The sequence below is a fragment of the Lates calcarifer genome, linkage group LG10 (assembly GCF_001640805.2).
Source record: "Lates calcarifer isolate ASB-BC8 linkage group LG10, TLL_Latcal_v3, whole genome shotgun sequence".
NCBI lineage: Eukaryota > Metazoa > Chordata > Actinopteri > Centropomidae > Lates > Lates calcarifer.
Window position 1 is genome coordinate 25,886,650 of NC_066842.1, and position 22,252 is coordinate 25,908,901.

At 39.0% G+C, this 22,252-nt stretch overlaps 1 protein-coding gene across 1 annotated transcript in view; it reads left to right on the top strand.

The window, feature by feature from the left end:
* zfpm1 (zinc finger protein, FOG family member 1) overlaps positions 1-22,252 on the top strand; it is a 97,100-nt gene that overhangs the window by 27,962 nt on the left and 46,886 nt on the right. The window contains 1 exon segment of the mRNA XM_018704028.2: positions 17,033-17,179. Coding sequence (XP_018559544.1) covers positions 17,033-17,179 — 147 coding nt within the window.

A 22,252-nucleotide genomic window follows, 5' to 3' on the forward strand; every position in this document is an offset into this window, starting at 1 on the left:
TTATTTTAATGTATTAACTGCATAATTACGTTTAAGCATTGCTTAAATATGATACGTTATTATAAATAATAATTGATAAACAAGTATGTTATAGAATAAAACTTGTCTTACTAGTTCCTCCTTCTTCTCAGTATGAGAGTTTCCCCTCAATCACAGAGGTGATTTACCGTCCTAAATATTAATGAAATTTCAGGTAGAATAAGTCTTAGTTTCCATTGCGTTGTTCTTCCTTAGCAAAACAATGTGTTTCAGGTACATCCTCAGTGATTACTGTTGCATATGTGATATTTCTTTTGTGTGTGTGTTATTAAATCACAAAGAATGTTCTAGTAGAAATGCTTGTTTACTATAAAATTATAGATATATAAAAATGACCATGGTGTGACTGGTAATGTTTTACAAAGAAAGGAAGGATCCTGTTCCCAGAGTTATTTTAAAGGTTTTGAACGTCACACTGTTTTACTGTACTTTAATGTGTTTTTCCCTCATTGCCAGATTTTCAGTTTTTTTTAAAGATTAGGTTTTTAAACAGAATGCTTGTTACAGTCACCTCATTATGTCATTTGAATGGAACAAGTGCCAAGCTCACTGAAAATGACAGAGGCTGAATTGGAATGACCTTGTGACAGTTTTTCCTTTACTTGCTACCAACCCCCTGACCTGTCTCCAATCGGAGCATCTTTTTTTTTTTTTTTTTTTTTTTTTTTTTTTTTTTTTTTTTTTAGCCATTTTGTTGTTTAAAACTTTAGGCTTTTATTCCTTCAATGCAGAATGATTGTGATGCCTTCTGAGTCAAAACAATGTGCAGTTACATATTTCTTCTGTTTGTGAATAATTTCTCTCCATCTCTTTAATTCTAAAACATCCACAGTAGTTTCTCTATTGAGACGTGTATTGAATGTCATTGCAGTTGTATCATTGTAAATATAATGTGACATTGATCTTACCTGTTAATTCCAACTCGCATATGAGATGTAGACATTAATGATGATGAGGAGAGCAGATTAAGAAGCATTTTTAAACCCAGGACAGCAGAGACGTGCAATTTAACACGTAAAAAGAGCTCCTGCAAGCCATTCCAGGAGCAATTACTTATGTTGAGAAAAGAGGAGAGGATAGTTGTCGACAAATCAAATCTTTATGATTTATATCCCTTGATAATGGATCAGTGAAGAAATGATGTCTGAGGATGTATTAAGAGTTCTATGTCGAGTTTTCCGTGTTATGTATAGAAGACTTGGTTTGATGTTACAGTGTAATAAGAGTCAAATTGCTTATGAACAAAGACCACAACCAGCAGCAGTCATCAAGATATTAAAGCACTAGTACAAGTCATTTAGAATTACTAAAAAAATCTGATATTACTGTTACTGAGTGTACTTTTTTATTTTATTGATAGCACCAGTTAACAAGACTGCATGTCTTTGTGTAACAGAACATACAAACTCCATTCACTGTAAATATATCAATTAAAATTGCATCACATCCCTAATAATGTAGATGGAAAACACTGATTGAGGCAGACAGCCCTAGTCCAGTCTCCTCTGTCCATAGCACACATACAGAGGTAGACACACAAAACAATCCCCAGGGCAGTTCTTGTTGCATTCTTAGTCGTGGTTTTGTCTCTGTTTGCCAGAGCTGTTTTCCCTCCCTTCCTCCCTCCCTCCCTCCCTTAGTGTGTTTAGTCTCTGGGACAAGCAGAAACATCTGTGTGTGTGTATGTGTGTTGGTTCCTCTTGTGTTGGTGCGCAGTTAACACAAGGTTTCAGGGTTGACACTTGGATAAAAGCGAAGGCCACAGGACTTGAGAGGGTGATCAGGAGGAGGAGGATGAATCAGCCAAACAAGGAGGTAGGAAGTAACTAAAACTAGACAGAGGAGGAAGAGAAGAAGTAAGTGAAAGGGAAGAGGAAGGCAGAGACCAGAAACATAGGCGAGCAGGAGAAGGTGAATGAAAGTAAGAAACCTAAGAGAGTGAAACCATTTCATTTTTCATGTCATTTTAATGGACCATAAACAGATCAGAAATGCCACACCTCATCATTAGTTCTCTCTAGTGTTAACATTTTTTTCTTCCATGTCTACAACATTGCAGTGACATGAACACAGAGCTGGTTCATGTCAGAGATGTGGTGTTGCAGGGTAAGTGAGGGAGGCCCACAGTGGAAGGAGTCTCTCTTTCCTCCTGCATACCATTATAATTTGTCATCTGCCTCCCATCTTTATTCAAGGTTGAGATCAAAGAGCAGGGATTGCAATCAAGCTTATTATATTACACACACACACACACACTACAGGCAAACACTAATCACACTAAAAGTCAAACAGAGATGCATGAGAACACATTCTCTGTCCACACTTTGAGAAATGACTCTCACATTGTTGCCTTGACCATACATTCAATTGTCTGATTTACCTGGGTCTGATGTCTCCTGTAGTTTCAGCTCTCCTTTTTCATCTGCCAGATGTGATGCATTATATAAGCTGATGACACACAACCTTGTTATTAAGCAACTATAGATGCAGTGTAGATAATTTGAGATGTTGGCCTAATTGGGACATGTGGTAACATACTGCAAGGGTTATTCACCTGCTATCCACTGTTATCTAAATTATTTGAGGTTAGATTGTTTAAAAATGGAAAAAATGTCTGTTACTTAATTGCCCAAATCTGAACAGAGAGTTATAGTCTGTGGAACTCAGCAGGAAAAACTTGTGGTGAGTGTTATCTTAAAACTCCTGTCAGTAAAGCTAGCGTTCCACCAAATGTCTACTCTTCTAAAGACTTAATAAAAGTACCTGTTCTCTGACTCACAGTTGACAGTCAGCTGAAGAGGGTTATGGGGTATCAGCTGGCATTGCTCAGTGTGAGGCTAGCTTAGCTCATCCAGTTGATTTGCTAACGTTATGGAGAGCGACATCGTTAGCTGAATCTGCCTTTCACCAGCTCAGATGAATAATTTTTGGTCAACTTAAGTCATCACTGTTTTATTGGGTGATTGTCGTGAGATCGGATGAAGTTAATCAAAACAAATATTTCATTTCTCTTCAACTTTTGTGAACTTTGATTCCTGTTGATTAATATTAATAATTTTAATCTGCCTTGTTTATTCTGACTAAACCATAAAAACTAACCTGACTTAAAGCATTATTTTTTAGTTTTGGCCACTTGGGGCAAACCATCTGCAGCAAAAACACAAGCAGCCTTGTTTTATCTTTCCTTTCATAAACCTTGAGGCTATAGAGTACTTTGTCAACCATATTAGGGATGGGCATTTTGATTACTTTTTGAAGTCGATTAATCAAGTCAATTTATGTCTGTTAATCGATTAGTTGTGACGTCATCGTTAAGACTTGCCCTCCACCCAAACCAAAATAATATGTTGTTGTGTCAAGTCATGTTTTTAGCAGTGTAGTGTACAGATGCACTAATTTTACCTCCCAAGCCTCACTCATTAACAACGCACCTCAGACTAGCGGTGTTGTCTTTAGCAGTGTGTCTCATCTGTTGCTGGAGCACAGAACCGGAAATGTTCTGGTCACCGTCCATGTAACGGCACAGTGACATAAAACTCTGATGTGAGAACTGATCATGCAGTGGTTGTTATTGCTACTTTGTTGGCTTCCGTTAAGTTCTTTTTTAGAGCTGTAGCTGCGTCATTGTACTTTTTCTCAATCTGGCTGGTAATGGTCTTCCGTGAAGGCGCGGTGTATTCAGGTTCCGTGAGCCTTTGACTGCTCTACTTCTCCAACAACGCTAAGAGGAAACATATCGTCTGAAAGCATTTAAGTCACCGAAGCAGTTATTTGTTCCTGTCATTTGCTGTCACATGAGTATTTAGGTACAACAAATCCATAGTGTTTTTGTCCACATGGCCACACATTTTCAGCAGACTACTTTCTTAATGTTTCAAGTCACATTACCGTCACTTTTTATAACGTTAGAACTATAATCTTAAACCAGATGAAGGATTTTTGTCATCAGATGTTTAGATCTTAAGTCAACAGAGAAACTAGCTGAGCAAACAGCCCCTCAACATCCTGTGTCCTTGTTGCGAAGAAACATTGATTTTTTATATGAAACTGCTTCATTCAGTGTTTCTACCAATTTTAATTACTTGGTCCGTTTGGAGTTAATGAGACTTCTGTAGATAATTCGTCTCCCAGTAAAAACCTCCTGAACGATGAACACTGAAGGAATCCTAACCTAAAAACAAGCTGAGCATCTAGCAAGAGCCTGAGCTAACGTTAGCAACAGCTCGTTTAACGCTTCTTCTTATTGCCGACGTCTGTTCTAGTGTTTTGCTTGCACCACACCCCCAACCAAAAGTTGGTTAAATAAAAATTAGTTGATTCCTAAAAAAAGGTGTCAACTATGCTTATTGTTTCGACTAATCAACTAATCGATTATTTGTGCACATCCCTACTGGGTATATACACAGATAGACTAACTGTATGTGGTTTTCAGTCGGTGTCGGTGTGTTTTTGCATAGAGGATAAGTCACACCTGTGCTGCTGTGTAAGAATCAGAGCATGTCAGTCATCATAGTGCCAAAGAGCATCTGCAGTATAGACCTTGTGAATGAATCTCATCGATAAAATTCACAGCCAAAACCATGTCGGCAATGACCTTATTTCACCAAACAGTGTTCGTGTGGACATGTGTTTGTCTAAAAGTGTGTAAAAATTCTCACCATTTTACTCAAGGTTGGGTCTCTTATATCAACTCAGAGGACCAGAGATATGGATAGAAACACTGTCTCTGATATGATTTGAGGATGGAACAATGATGGAAAAACTTCACATATTTTATGACCTTGTGTGTGTGTGTGTGTGTGTGTGTGTGTGTGTGTGTGTGTGTGTCTGTCTGTCTGTCTATAGAAAGTGGTTAGCTCTTGGTGACCTTCCCTTGACCTCTCCACGAATCCTTTTGGTTATTTTAAGTTTTAAATTCTGCAGTGTGCGATTATGCTGATAGCTCTCTGCGTGTGTGCACCATTGTTCTGTGTGTGTGTGTGTTGGTTCCCACTGGTCATGGTATTTCTAGTGTATCACAAGCGTTCACTACAGTTTTTTTAGAAGAGTCATGTCGTTGTTCAACAGTGGGAACCGTGCTGTGCATGCGTATTTTGATGTATCAACCTCGTATCCCTGCTCCACTCGTGGCCTTGTTGGGTTTTGCAGGGGGGTGGGGGTTTGGTGTAGATAGGAAGGGATTCAATAAGTAGTTGAATCAACCCCTCCTCCCTCTGTGGATCTTAGGACGGTGGGAAAGTTCAAATCTGCTGCTATTTTCTATCTTTTATCAGTCGGGCTTATCGGCTGGCTTTCTCCTCTGCATGCCTGGCTTCAATAGTCCAGGGTCTCAGCTTGGGCTACATGGTAACTGCTCTCTATCTCCCTCCCTCCAAACACCTCCTTTCTTTCTTTCTTTCTTTCTTTTTCTTTTTCTTTCTTTCTTTTAACCCTCACGTTGTCCTCTGGGTCAAAGTGACCCGGTGGCTGACAATGTGCCTTCTTGTGTGTGTGTGTGTGTGTGTGTTTGTAGTAGGATTTGTTGTTGTGCATGACATTTGTGATTCTGAAGCAGTTATCTTTTGTTTTTGAACAATAATAATAATAAGAAAAAAGTATACAGAATACAAAGGGCAATACAGAGGGCAACGGGAGGGTTAAACCCACCTGTTACATTAAAAAGAGAGAGACCATTTAGTATCAGCAGCTCATTTTTGTTGCCCATATAACTAAGCTAAGTGAAGCTGAATACTAAATTGTCTGTCTTACAAACACATATGATGCTACTCAGCTGGGTCTGATGAGTTCACTGAACATGCAGGCTGATGTTAATAACATAACAACATAATAAAATAACATGGGAAACAGGAAAGTAAAGTATTTGATTGGTTTGAATTTACATCTGTGACATGAAAAATTGTTGTTTTTCTCTCTCATCATTCCCAGACTTTCTTATCATAATGCACACATGTTCACTCAGATTTTCAGAGCAACACACTATGCTTACTATATTAAAATTGCAGTCTGCTGTTCCTCTGTGATGTATGTGGGAGTAAGGCATCCTTGAGGAAAATGAAACAGTCTGTTAGGGTGAGTGTGTCTGAAGTGCTGCCTGAGAAGAAACAGTTGTGAACCAGAATACCAGAAGAAAGACTTGATCAAAGACACGACGAGTTGTCTCCACTAGGGATGGGCGATACCAACCTTTTTGAATTTGATACGTTACTGATTTTGTCACAATTTTACTGATACCGATACTGATCATTTCTTAAATCAGCCTGTGATTTTTCAAAATAATGGTTCACATGACATATACCAGCGACTAACCATTACAAAAGGATTGGATTGGCTTATAATTGCATAAACATATTTATGCTAATTAGTGCAAAAAAGAACTTTACAGAAATACTAAAATTTATTAATGATACTTTACATTAAATTAACATTAACATGTCTTCAAAAATTCAAACAAAAAGTTCTTGTTATTTTTTTGTACCTCATTTGGTCGTTCATAAAGATTTCATAATCTTCTTAAGTCTACAACTCTTTTCACACAACGGATTATATTTTGTGAAGAATATTTAACACATTTAACACAAACACTAACAGCAATGTTTGGGGGAAAGTGAAATTTTTGTACACTCTTACATTTCTGTAGTCTTATCAAGACTTATGTTTACTCAAGTTTTAAATTGGTGTTCAGAAAAAGTAACATGTTAACATTTTCAGCTTTAAGACGATTTCGCCTCTGATTAATTGTCTCTCCTGCCTTAGAAAATAGCCTCTCTGCTGGAACAGAGGTTGCAACAGTTTTGAGGTATCTTTTTGAGAGTTTGGTGAGCACTACAAATGTGCTCTCATTTTTTTCCACCAAAGCAACCACTCCTTGGGATCACATTTTCTTCTATGTATCTGTGCATTTCAATGTATCCATCTGTTTTTGCTGAGTGACTCCCCTGAAAAGCCATTATACGTGTGTCTCTTGCTATAACCCTCCCCTGGATGTTGAATGGTCTGCACTATCCCTTTGAGTGTTTGCAGCAGGTGACCCTTGTGGCACTGACAAGACTGTTCCCTTGGAGGCAGTCGATGCAGTAACACAGGGATCACTGGTTGTTGCCTGTCACAACTGCTCAGGGCTTGTGTCTCACTGATAAGCCATAATTTAATGGTTTCCACATGTCCAGTGTCACAAAAGACAATGTTGTTGAATCTAATGTCCAAAAAGGTGCTGGCTGCAAGAGTATAGTTGCACTCAATGTTTTGAAAGCACCGCTGGCAGTGCGTTGCAAGCTGTGAAGCCATAGTGTTACCTTTCTGCCCAGCAGACATGGTGGCTTTTTGGAGAACAGAAACCAGAGGTATGAAATATTAGAAATGGTTACATACTGTTCTGTAGAAACTTCCTTAGTGGCCTCTTCAAAGGGCTTGACGGCTTCAATAGCTTGGTCATTAGCGATTCTCCCTCATTCAAGCACAGGGTGTTTCTCCCAAGAAGACAAAGTGCTGCTATAATGGCTTGTCTTTGTTCATCCAGTCTCTCCAGCATGTGAAATACTGAATTACATTGCGTCTCTACTGCTTGGATTAGTCTGTGCTGTAGAAACTGCAACTGATTTTGTACTTCTTTTAGCTTGTCAGCCGCTTTCGTGCTGTGGTGAAAGAACTGAACAATAGCACCACATTTCTCCAGGATGGATCTCAAACTCATGTCAACCTTAATGGAGTCCTCCACTACCAAGTTTAGAGTGTGTGAAAAGCATGGAATGGGATTCCAGTGGGGTTTTCGCACAGCTGAGACTATATTATTTCCATTGTCTGTAATAACAGCATGGACTTTGTTAGTAATGCTCCAGTCATCAGATATTTTTGCGAGGAGGTCAGATATATTGTCTGATATATTGCTGTGTGTTGTACAGCTACATGGACTGTCTCAAGAGTGCAAGCCTGCATCACCCAATTCTGATCAATAAAATGTCCTGTCACAGTCAAATAAGCTTCAGTCGTTCTTGCTGTCCACATATCACTTGTTAACACCATGCTGCTTGCAGAGTCTATGGAGTCTTTCAGTGTTGTTTTGACTTGCTCATATAACTTTGGAATTTCATTAGACATCATATATAATTATATTGGCAGAGGCAATACAGTAACTACTAGCGGTGATACCTGTACCTGGACATGCTTTACCTCCATGAAAACTCTCTTCAACGTCTTTTGTCAGACAGAGGGTGGCGCAGGAGATTTGGGGGTGCTGGAATCTTCTTGCTTTTGTTCAACTTCCTAATAACTATGTATTGTTTTTAAATGTTTGAAGAGGTTACTCTTCAGAGTGCACATTGTTGTAGTTTTATCTACTGGTGAAAAGTACCACCAAACCACACCGTGTTTCATCTCAGCCATCCTCCCTCTCTCATGTCTGATGCTGAGGTGTGCTGTGCGATTGTCCGCAGCTGCATGGGACACTTGGTTCTCTCAGTCATGTGACACGGACCAGCCAGTATATCAGGGTTGTTTTGGCTCAAACATTACACAAAAGTATGACATTATGCAAAATTAATTAAAACATTTGGAAGTGATACAGCCACCCATGTTTTGCATATGTATATTTCTTTATCAATATTCTTTCTAAGGAATCCTCAGTGTATCAGCATTTGAAAAATCACCACAGGCAGCAGTATGACTGATGTAAGGTTACTGCAAAGAAGCCAAGAGAAAGAATTGTTCTATGGTTCATTACGTTTATGTTCAGTGCTGTTTATTGTTAGAATAAATACATTTTGGATTCATATACTTTCCTTCTCATCCTTGGATTAGTTCACAGAGCAGTTAATATTTCAATGGTATCTAAAATTGTAATGCTCCATCACATGTTTTACAAGTATATAGTGAATTTTGGACTGAAGCTTGACTTTAAAAATTATATCACAAGTCAAATCGCAATCTGTCAGAAAAATCGCAATTAGATTTTTTCCCAAAATCTGTTCAGCCCTAATTTACACACCCCATCCTCATCAACCCATAACAACACTGGCCATCATGTGACTGATCCAGTTTTTTGTAAGTGTCATTAAAACAGTCAGTATTATATGTCTGTTCCATCCACATATAACTGACTTAATATTAACACCACAGCACATCTCTGACCTTATGTTACATTACATGAAAATAATCCCAGTATGGTTTTCTGTTTACAACCCATTTTAATTTGGGGAAAACAGGACACACATGTCAGATTAGTATTCCTACAGATATGCCAAATATATGTTTTAGGTTATTTAGAAACAGTGTATGTATTTCAAGCAGCAGTAAAGTATCCTTCTGATTTATTATTCATTTTCATATGGTAGAATTTGTGGTGCAGTCTTAAACATTAGAAATTAGAAATTAGATTTATTGTAGAATATCACAAGTAAAGTATTGACCGTCAGCCATCACAACTAAACAGAGTTCAAGGTAGGTTAGAGTAAAAAAAAAAAAAAAAAGTCCTCTTATTTGACCAACATTTGCTAAAGATCTACTATGTCCAACTGTTTTAGGAAATAATGAACCTTTTTAGAAATTTTAATTTTGAAGAATTCTGTCTGCAAGTAAAGTAATAGATGGTGATGGACAGTAATAAAAAAAAAGTGGACCAAATAATCAATAATATGACTGTTTCAGCAGTAATTTCAACTAATAACAGAGTTCAGTTCCTCACCTCAGATGTGTGTATCTGGTCGGCCGTATGTGTGAGTGTGTACAGTATTCGTGGAGTTGCAGTTATAACATGGCAGGACCGCTATCAGCTCTGAAGCAACACGGTGTTCCAACATGGAAAGCAGCAGCAGGGAGATTTATTTCAGTGGGCTCGGGCCGGTGAGTAGTCCTCCTGAGAGGCACCGGACTATCAGATAGGCCTGCTGTGAAGAGGCTGCTGATCCTCTCCTCCAGGGCAAATTTTTCTCTGGGGGCATGAAGGATACCATGCTACTGGACCATCCATCATGGCCGGTGCTGATACAAAGCACTGTGGGTATCTGTGGCACTATAGGGGCAGTATTGCTGCTATCTCTTAAGCTGGCCTCCTCATGCCCAACATGCAAGTATCTCCTCCTTAGAGGGGGAGGGAAACTAATTGTTACCTCTGCATGGTGTCAAGTCTCTTTCATTCTGTTTCGATTACACTCCATCCCTCCATCTGGTGGCCTGCTCTATCGCTTTCTATCTCTCCCTCTCTGTCTCTATGAGTCGCTCTCCCAAGGTTCAGCCAGTGTCCCTCCCCGCTGTCTCCCTAGGACCTTTATCAGGGAGACGGTTGTGCTCATTAAGTAGTTAATTTTCTCACTGCTATCTTTGATTAGTATAGTCAACCTAAAGTACTGTGAATTCTTTAAATTTTCTTCCTTGTTATCAAAAAGGGAGAGAGAGAAAAAAGATGGGAATGGGGGGATATTTAATCGTTTAAGTAGTCTTTCTGGGGAACTAGATTTCTCTCTCTCCCCTCTCTTTTTTTCTCTTCCCAGCAATGTAAAGAAATCTAGCTGAAAGCCAGCCTAGCTCAGTAATTCAGTTTTTAAAGCATGGGGATGGAGGGAAGGGGAAGGAGGGAGGTGGTGGTGGTGATGGAGGAGGGGTTGGGGGGTGGGGATGGGGGGCGGCGGTGGCGGTGGTGGCGGGATAGGGAGGGAAGAGAGAAGGAAAGAAAAAAAATGACTTGATGAAATTCCGCTATCAGCTCCGAACCAATATGCAAAATATCTCGCTGGAAATCAAATAGCTATTATGTTTTCATTTCCACGTCGGCGTATTTGCTTAATGAAGAGGAGACAGATCAGACCGGCAGAGAGAGTCTGCAGGAGCCGATAACCGCCAACGGCTCCCAGCTATCCGCACAGAGTGACGCTCCCAGTCACTACGCTTTTTCACTGAAAAAAAGAAAAAGGGATGGAGGGGAGGGAGAGAAAGAGAACGAGGGAGGAAGGGAAGGTAATGGACTATAAGGGATATATAGAGAGAGAACGCCAGTGATATTGAAAGGGGACGGACAAGAAGAAAAGAGGTGGTGGTGGTGGGGATAAGAGGGGATGAGGAACGGAGAGATAATGACAGAAAGAGAGGAGGAAGCCAGAATATAAAGGAGAGACTGCAGGTTGGAATGGAGAGAGGCAGGATGAGAGATTTCTTTTCATTGAGAGGTGAACAGAGCTGAAAAAAAACAGGCTCCTAAAAGTCTAAAAATTCCTAGAATTCTTTGAAACTCAAGGCCTTTAAAGGTCTTAAATATAGTCAGTCAAAGATGTGAAATATGTGTAATGTTCAAAAACACAGTGAACTGCTGTGTTATATGTGTATACTGTATTTTCAGGTGTCCTGTGTTCACCCCTCTATCACTGCAGTCTCATCAGTCATTGTCACTGCTCTTATGGATTTTGTTGCTGCTGGTTGTGATGTGTGACATTTTTTTGTGTTTTTATTTATACACATTTATTTCTCTCTTCAGTCTGTTCGTTTCTTCAGTCTGTTGGCGAGCACTTTTTATTTCTTCCTGGCATGGTGGAAAATTTTCTGTAGCATTGAATTAAAATAGTTTTGAATTAAATAGTTTTTTTACTTTTCTGTCATCACACACATATTCTTTATATTTATCTGTGTTGAACTCAGGCCAATATTAATACCAAAGGTTTATCATCTTATATGATAGCTGCAATTAAACATTATTGTTAGTATCAGGTAATCTGCCTGTTACGTTCTCTACTGATCAGTTGAGTTAATGTTTGGGTCTATTAAATGTCAGATAGTGATGAAATATGGGCCAAAAAAGTGCCTGAGGAGATTTTCAAATAGCTTGTCCAAAAATCAAAGGTATGTATCTCACCACAAAAAAGCAGTAAGTACTCAGAGCTTAGAGACTGGAACAAGGTCATATTTAGGATTTTTTGTAATTGTCAAAATATCTAAGCAGGGTTGTTATATTTCCTCAGTAGTTGACATTTTGATACAGATGTGAGGTTTTTCTCAGTGGATAATCTTTCATCAGTAGTTATTCTACAGTGTATGTTTGCTCAGTTTTCACTGTTGGCTAGACAAAGTGTGTAGTTTGAAGAGTCTACCTCAGGAATCTGATTGGTATTTTACATTATTTCTGACATTCTGACAAATGATTAAATGACAAATTAGTAAAATTCTCCTGTCCCATTTTCTGATGAAACTGGTTAGTTACAGCCTCTGTTTCTGTGATATGAAGAAACAGAGACAACAGTCAATAGAGCCACGTAAGGTTAGTGAGAAAACTGAAGCTCAGATACTGTAATAAATCCTGACAGTTAACTGAGATTTTCCTTCTCAGTGGAGTGAACAGTCAAAACTACTGTATGTGTGATTTCTGATATTAACATTTTGAGACTCCTCAGTTCAATTTTGACTCAGATATGACAGATGAGTTTCAGAACATCTAAGAAATGTTGTGGATGTCTGACAGAGGTTGATCACCCTGCAGACCTCAACCATTGCTGCCCCCACCCCCACTGCACTCTGGGTACTTTATTGTCACCATATAAGATGTGAAGATATGCAGGATGATCAATAAGTCCCAGGGATTTCAGATGTGTCGAAAAAAATCTATTGCTTTACTTGACTTTGTCATCCCCAGAGTAATCAATGTGCAGTCGTTAGCAGCTCACATCCTAAAGGCTGAGGAGAAAAAGCAGATTTTTATTGCAGCTGAATATAATGGATCAATATCATTGGCTGTGTGGATGGTTTTTCTTACAGGGAGCTGTGATAAGTGCCCATGCAGCGTTGAGGAAGATGTTGTTTAAAGTGCAAAGTTGATTAAAAGTATTTCCTCAGTGGTGGGTAATTCTCTTCACTCTGATCAATAAGTGGCTCCTCTCTAGTCCGTGACTCTGTGTCAGGTATCTCAGTTTCTCTCTCTCTCTCTCTCTGTCTCTCAAGCTCACACGTTCTCCTCTCCTTCCATTCGTTCCTTAATTTCTCTAAATATCCTCTTTTTATGTTTCTCTTAACAACTCTATGATTTTCTGATACAAGTGCGCCTCCCCCTCCCCCCTTCTCCCTCTCCTCTCTCTCCCTCTCTTGCTTTCAGGTCTAATGTGTTTTTTGTGTGGTGGGTTATTAGCGTGAGAGCAGCGAGGTTTGCGTCTGTTTAATCAGGCTTGTTGAGCATGCAGGTTTGATGTGTGTTGTCTCTGTGTTTAATCAGCGAGCTGCTCGCTGCAGGTTTGATGTGGACGGAGAGTTAATAAAGCAGTATCTTTGGTGCCTTCATCAGCTGCAGCACTTTGTTCTGCCTCTCCTCGCACCTCCAAGACAGACAGCTGCAGTCTCTGCGCTGGGGCTCCATCACTGCTCTGCTGCCACATCTTTCTCCGTCTCATCTTGGTGGTGGACTCAGTCAACATGGACCCAGAATTTTATTTAAGCTCAGACCTCTATCATTTTGTTCATCATTTTAAAATTGTGTTTGTCTGAGATACCTTTTGTTTTCTTTTATCTTTTGTACTTGATTGTAATTGAAAACCAGCAAATCCTCACAAGTTGGAACCAGAGAACATTTGACATTTTTGGTTAAAAAATAACAATTTATTAGTCATCCAAATCTTTTTGAAATTTATTTTTAATTGATTAACTGTTTATTTCTGCTCCAGTTGATGGACATAAAATTGAACAGTTGCCATCACCAGTTCATAGTTTAAAATCAAAACATAATTTACATTTGCTGGTTATTGTCTCTTTAAATTGCATTTGAACATTAGTATTTGTTGAGAGCAGAGAGAGAGTTGGTGTGATCGGATTTATAGTTTAGTCTCCTATTCAGGAAACTTTTGTTCTGCTTTATTAAGGTACATTTTTAAACAGCTATGTAATAAGAGGTTTTTCTCAAAAAACATATTTAAGATATTATCAGAGCACTGGCATAAGTATTTCTGAGTTTAATATGAGCTAAATGAATTTGTAACATGTAACATTTGTTAAGTGATTAATGAAAATTAATTGAAAGAATAATCAATGATGGAAATAAATCCTTACTCCGAAGTCATGCTCTATTAGAATTTTTTTGACTTGAATGAGACTCGACACTCCTCATTTTTAACATTTGTCTTTGTTGAGAATGATTTTTGTCCATATTTTCAGGCAGATGTCAAAACCACTGGGGTTAGCTTAGTGATTTACCAGCGTTTCAAAAGAATTTTTTGGGCAAGCCTTAGCTACTGTCCACAGAAGACAGTCACCATATTGTCCTGCGAGGTTGTGCTTCATCTCTCCGTCTCATTCAGTCTACCCTATGACAGCCGACAGATGAAAATTAGCCTCTCAACCCTCTCTGACTGATCATTTTACTTTCCTGTCAAAGCACAGGTCAAGGTTCTGACAGTGTACATGAGTTGGCCTGTTATGAAGAAGCAATTTGTTCTAGAAAGGTATTCAAACCATCTTAATCAAAATAAAAAACAAACAATAAACAAACAAACAAATACACAAAAAACCCCTCTGATTGAATTGCTTCATGCTCTTTGTATGTTGCCTGTCTACAGATGACGCTATAAAAGTTTCACTGCTGGAGAGAAAAATTATGTGTCGAGGAACTGGTGGGAAATGTTTCCTGAATTTCATTTTAAAGTTTTATTGGAACCATTTTGGAAAAATAAATAAATGACATCTTCAGGCTTTTTTCCTGAACAGTGTAGATCGTCCTGTTCACAGCCTAGAAGGTTTAGGGGTGCTGTTGGATAAGTCTAAACTTAATTCATGTCCCTCCTCCACAGATACACATGTGGGCTCTGTCTTTTATTATTCCTCCATCTCTTGAATGAGTTCAGTCCAATTTTCCTGTGGATATCACACTGTAACAATTAATAAGGCTTTAACTTTTAAACTGGCAAATGAAGTAGAATGTGCTGCACTTATCACACAGGCCCAGCTATCCTTTCTGCCAACTATCCGAGACAGGACGAGAAGGGGAAAGAGAGAATATTTCTCTGTGGATAAAAGAGGAAAGAAAGTGGAGCTGAAACTTTTCCGCACAATTTGATGTCTGAAAGCAGTGATGCAGTGATTGATTCATTAAACCAGAGCTGTAATGAGGAAAGAAATCATAATTCAAACTATATTTTAAACAGGAAATATAATTGGAATTTTATACAGAGAAGTCCCTTTGTACAATTATGATTAAAGGAAAATTAATTGTATGAAAATGTCCTTATAGATATTGAAAATTAGATCTAGCTAAGCTCAGGCGACATAGACCTAATTCTAAAAATATTGTATACAGGATCGATCTTTTTTTCTTTCTCCTCTTCTCTTTTTTTTTCTTTATGAAGGTCCAAATCTAGCTGTGTTAATTTTATCTGAAATTAGAGTGAACCATGCAGGCGTGGAAGTTGAAATTAGCCTAAAGATGTTTCATTTACAAAGACAGAAACACTTTCTCAGTCGGCGATTGTTTCCCAGCATTATCTCTGCTTGCTTTTAATTGCTTTGGAAGTGAAATTAACAGAATTAGAAAAATTGCCTCTCCCTTTTACTACAAGCTTCTTTATTCACGGGTATTGTTGTGTGCTTTGTATAGATTATAGACTCCTTTTGTTCCAGTATTGTAAATATATACGCCCCTAGTCACGGCTTTAGCTCTGAAACAATCCCCCTGTTCCTTCAACACAACCTAATGGAAATTAATTTACAACCTGTCTGGACTGAAAGAGAAAGGTGGGAATGAAATCTCTGTATTAATTTCATTCCGATTTTGTTATTCAAAAACAATATGCCCACCCTCCTTGACTTTCCAGTACATCATCATTATGTATGGGAGTTGTTTTCACCCTCTGCAGTCTGCAGCATATTAACCATTTCTGCATATCCATCTCTGGCATGCTCTAATCCTCTTAAAAGAAATGGTTACCTTGAATTAATTATTCCAGTATGGTATCCTCTTGGGAACTGAGAATTAAGCATGTCATCTGATGCAGATGAACACAATAGAAACTCCCTTTAATAACCAGCAAGCCATGAGACATTAATAACTAAAGCTCAGAAAAACAACCAATAAAAATATGATGGTTTATTTTAAGGTTCAGATCTCTTAATGTACCATTAAAGCAGCCTGATGTATTCATATTATAGAAGGAATATTATTAATGAAGCAATTTAAAAAAAGTCACATCAAATTCATTTTAACTGACTCCATTTTTTGGATGTAATCTTCAAACAGGCTAAAATAGATCAAAAGTACTGTATAATTACTATGGTCAGCAGGGATTATGAAACTGTAATTGATATAGATCAGCCCTGCACTAATCACTCTTTTAGCTACAATTTTAGGTATACTGTAATTTGGCTTTAAGGTCCCCCTTGGCTTCTTACTATTAATCTTCTGGATTAGATTGTTCAGCATGTCCAATTCTCGAAACGGTCTTTTGAATGAGTCCACTTAAAAAATGGATCAGTGTGTTTGGGGTATTTTTTGTTATTCTGTACGTACATAATCATAAGTGGCTTGTTTAATGATCTCACTTCCTTTTAATTTTCACCTCTCCTGCACCGGCCTGTTTGGACTTAAGGCCCACGGGAAGACAATTAAACTCAAACCCCTCTCCCTCTGCAGACCTACAGTGTAATATTATTCTGTGAAAGTTATTATTCTTTGTCTACAGATAGAGATCTCTGGACTTCTCTACTTAAATGAGCTTTTTTATTTTGGTGATACTCATTTACGAGCATTTGTTACCACCTGATCTAATTAGTACATTTATATATTATTCTCTATATCCTGATCTGCCATTCTCTACTCAAATAAATTCTCTTTTCCTGATATAACTGCTTGAAATGTATCTTCATCCATCTGGACGTTAGTGTGCTTATTTTTTTAATTTATCTTATTGTAAATTTCATCAGAGTCAGGTCCAGGTCTTCAGATGTTTCAGGTATCTCTAAGACCCAACAGGAGGCAAAATGTAGTGGATTTGACCAAAATAAGTACAGGTCCAGGTGTTCAGTTTCCCATCTCTTCTTTGTGCAGGTTCCCTTGGGGATCTCGATGGTGGTGAGGAAAACACACCAGACAACCTCAGCCTATCAGGAGAGGAGGGCGGAGTCTCTGACCAAGATGATTCAGTAGAAGGTGACAGCTCCAGCCCCCCGCCATACACACCCCTGTACAATGAAGGTAAGAGGAGAAAGAAAGCCAGATATAAGACTCACAATGTACCATACATTTTGAAAGTATTCAGACCCCTTTGTTTTTTTCACATTTTGTTATTCTGCAGACTCATGCTAAAATGATTTAATTTAATTTCTCCCTCATCAGTCTCAATACCCCATGACAAAGTGAAAATGAAATTTTTGGCGTTTTTGAAAATTAATTAAGAAGGGAAAAACTGAAATATTGACATAAGTATTCAGACCCTTTGTAATGACACTTGAAATTTAGCTCCGGTTCCCCCCATTCCCATCATCTTTGTGATGTTTCCACACCTTCACTGGAATCCACCTGTGGTAAATTCATGACTGGACATGACACACACTTGTCTATATAAGGTCTCACATCTGACAATGAATATCAGAGCAAAAACCAAAGTATGAGGCTGAAGGAACTGTCTACAGAGCTCAGCACAGATCTGAGGAAGGCTGCAAAAAAAAACTTTCTGCTGCATTGAAGGGTCCTAAGAGCACAGTGGCCTCCATAATTCCTACATGGAGGAAGTTTTGAACTAGGACCAGGCACCACTCATCACCTGCTCAGTACCTTCCTAACAGTGAAGCATGGTGGAGGCAGCATCAGGCTGCAGGATGTTTTTTAAGCAGCAGGGATAGGGAGACTGATTAGGGTTGAGGGAAAGTTTAACGGAGAAACATAGAGAGATATCCTTAATGTAAACCTGGTCCAGAGCTCTCAGGACCTCAGACTAGTCTGAGGCTTCACCTTCCGACAGGACAATGAACCTCAGCATACGTACTGTGAATGTCCTTGAGTGGCCCATCCACTCTGACCTGAACCCTATCCTGTCTGAAGAGACTTGAAATGGCTGTCCACCAACGGTCCCCATCCAACCTCACAGAACCTGAAAGAATCGGCAGAGAAGAACATCAGAAAATTTCCAAATCCAGGTGTGCAGAGCTCGTCACGTCATAACCAAGAAGGCTCGAGGCTGTAATCACTTCCAAAGGTGCTTCAACAAAACACTGAGTAAAGTATACTTTACTTATACTTATGTCAATGTGATATTTCAGTTTTTCCTTTTTAATACATTCACATACATTTCTAAAATTATATTTTGGCTTTGTCATCAGGGGGTAATGAATTTAAATTACATGTAGTAACATGAGGCTGCAACATAGCAAAATGTGAACAAGATGAGGGGGTCTGAATACTTTCTGCACGTGTGTGTGCATGTTTGACTGTAAATGTAAATTGTGCTGAATTTATGGATTATGTTGTAGGACTTTATGAAGACCTCTGTTTGAATACTTTTATTCCCATGTGCAGGGAATTTTTTTGGCATTAATAATTAATTAATAATTAATAATTATCATCAGAAATTATTGCCTCTTTTTTTCTCTAAATCCTTTCATTTGTAGTCCTGCTCTCCCAGAGAATAAATTGTGGCATGGCAAAGAAGTGCTAATGTAATGTGCAGGTCATGACTGAGAGCTCCACTAGTCACTATTGTCACAAAGGTTCAGAGGATTTTCTCACAGTTTTCACCAAACAAATAGTTCTTTTGAAAACTGTTGACAGTGTGTGGGTGAACTGACTAAGATTTGACCACATGACACTGCAGACATCTGTAGTGTCTGTCACTCATTCTTTAGAAATTTTATCATCAGGAAAACATCAATGTTTGTTTTGTTTTTTGTGTGTGTTTTTATCATTATATATATATATATATATTTATCCTGTGTGATATAGGAGGCTGTAGTGACAATATGCTTCAACTTTCTAATTGCACCTCTTCAAGTAAAATAATCCTCTAGTCTAGTTTACTGGCAATTATTAGTGGTTATTACCAGATCTATCCGCCATCTACCTGTTATCTGGCAGGAGACAGTTAGTGTCACCCAGAGACAACAACAAAAAAAGTCTGTGGAACCATTATGAGGTTGCAGCTCTCCATTCGCATCACCCTTTTATCTCTATTGTGTCTAAACGAATAGAAAGAAAAAAGAATTCATGAGGTTCAATCTTGGCTCCAGTGAATCTGCCCCTCATGCACCTCTTATCCTGAGCCTCCCCCCCGTACCATGTGATAGTAGAGTTTTCAGTCATATTCTTTTGACTTATTCAAGATTTCACTGGCTGTGTTTTTTTAATCTCAAAAATTCCTGCTCTTGTGAAATTTTGGGGCTGGAAGTGATAAGCGTCTGTTGGTTGGCTTGGTTTGATAAACCCATGGAAATTCTGTCAGGTGCTAATCGAGACGAGATTAGAGATTAGCTAGAGGTGGTGTGTGTGTGTGTGTGTGTGTGTGTGGTGTGTGTGCGTGCGCGCAGGGTGGTGGGGTGGGGGTGGTTGAGGTGAAGGGTTGGTTATGTGTGTATTTGACTGTACATGGAAAAGAAGAAGAAGAGAGAATTCAGGCGGACTGCACACGTGAGCAAGTTTCTCTGTCGACTGCAAGCATACTTGGCGTCTTTGTTTCTTTTTTTATGTGTGTGTGTTTTAGGGTTTTGCTGCCCCCTGCAACACACACACACACACACATCCATTACTCTGTTGATTTACTCCTCTCTCTCTCCTCTCTGGAGTTCCTCGGTTGCCCAGTGCTGCCATTATCAGTTCTCTGTAAATCAGCCATGTTTGACGAACCTGCTCTTTCAACCTGGGATCAATACCAGGTCTTTATCTGGCCAGCGCTGGCTAATAAAGGCAAGGCCTCTTATCCACCATCTGGAGAGAGAGAGAGAGACAGAGAGAGACAGAGAGAGAGACTGGTGATAACCGCCCTGATAAATTTAGCAAAAAAAAACAAAAAAAAAAAACAGGACCAAACATTCTCTCCATAACTCCCCCTCCCCAGCCTGACAGAGAGAGCCTGTATATTAATGCTGATACAATGGATCGACAAACACATGCACATACACACAGCTTTATTGAGGAAGACTTGAGTATCTGCTCAATACGTCTCTCTCTCTCTCTGTTGTGGTGTTTTTTTTTCCTCTCTCTCTTCTCAGAATTGCTCTACAGTTGCAGCGACCCGACGAAACAAGTGAAGTTCCTTTTTTCATAACAAGGCAATCATACTTCTCCATCACAGGAAATCTGATAAAATCCACTTCTGGACTGATTAGTCAGTACGTTACCTCCCTTTGAACTCTAATTGTCGTGCCCTGGTTTAGGCCAATCAGAATGAGTTTTATAAACCGACAGTTTTTTTTTTTTTCATCAGAATCTGATCAGTGGTGATACAGAAAGTGTGTGTGATGCATAAACAGACAAATGACAGAGGCTCTAATCTCTTCTGGTTTCATTATTATGGAGAGTTATGGACTGTACACATGCAGTATTGGTGAAATGATCAGTCAATTGCAATTGAATAATTGTTCAAATAATTTTTAAAGAGAAAAAACAAATATTAGTTCATCTCAGCAGCTCCAGTGTGAGGATAAATGTGTTTGTGTTAGAACTATTGTTGCTGGTTTCACCTCTCTGTTTTCTATTCTCTCACAACCTGCATCACCAATGGACTTTAAAACTTACCTTGTGGTTACATCCACTGATACATATCCACATTACAAACAAATGGTCATTTAAAAAAAAAGAAAAGAAAAGAAACAACAGTTATTGAAGGTCTTTCTTTTGCACACTTGAGGACTTTTGTGTAATGTTACACATATCTGTGGAATACTGTTAATTGCACTGAACATATATTGTGATATATGTCAGTACTGGAAAAGTATTCTTGTTATTTCACTTCAGAAAGACTATATGTGTCACTGCATTGATTGTATTGGGCTGCGAGGTTTGTCAGTGTTCAGCAGCCCTGTGGCTGAATAGATCCAGTGTAGACACGACAGACAACTGTAGCTGCAAGCCGCTGGAAGACTTGAGGCTCCACCTTAGTTTTGTCCAGTTCCCTTTTAGTTTCATTTGTGCTTCCAAACTGACCAACGTGAAGACTGTGAGCATGTACAGTGTGTTGCTCCTGAAATATGAGGAAACGGATCTCTAAAGAAAAGATACAAAAGACAAAAGGCAGCGTTCAAATAAGTCAGAAGAGAGACAGAAATGTATAGTGGGTTGTAGAAGTTAGGAGGCAAGATTGTTGGGTGACTTTGCCCTGCAGGTGTGACAGGGGAAGTTCAGCTTATCAGATTGATGGAGACTGTCTTGCTGTGGGGGTGGGGGTGTTGGCTGGCAGAAAAGTGTCTGTCGACTCGTCCTGATACCTGCCTCCCTGTCTGAGATGATATGGGAGATAATATTGATAATATTAAACGCAATAACTGTGTCTCTACCTCCCCTCCCTTGCTTCAGCCCCTGCAGGATAAAATCAATGTGTCATTCAATGTGATTTATAGCTGAAAATAATGGCACTGTTTAGGCAGGGGGGAGGGGTGTGTACACGTGTGCAGGTCCGCCTGCTTTAGAGGGTGTACAGTATGTTGCTGTGTATGAGTGTTTGTGTGTGGATGAGGTTGAAAGGTGGATGTGACATGAAGATGGATAGTGTGTGTGTGTGTGTGTGTGTGTGTGTCTTGATTTATTTGACAATGCAGATCCAATCTCTCAACTGTTACATTAATAACGACAGAGTGTGACGTTGTCACGTGGTCATGGGGTGTTTATGGCTACTATTGATCGGGAGCTATCGCTCTTTATTGGACTGGGAATGCAAGGGTAAACACAGTCTTTGTGCAGACAGCTGTTATCAGGGTGGAAGCTGAAGATGGGGTGGGATTTGGGGAATGTGAGAGAGAGCACAAAACAGGATGAGAGGAGGTAGAGAAATTAAGGAAGAAGTGAAGAGAAGGGTAAAAGTTAGGAGGAGGAGGAGGAGGACAGGGATTCAGACAAAGAACAGAGGGAATGAGGAGAGACAGTGGATGAAATATAAAGGGTTAACATGACATTTTTTTTAACACAACCTGAAATTCTCTTCAGCTATGGCCTCTAACAGCAGATATATGATTAATGACATTATTAATAACATTTACGATGTGTTTTAATGTTTTTTTTCACTCAGTCATATAAGCAGTAATGTTGTTGTACAGTTTCAGAATTTACAGTTCAGATTTTCCT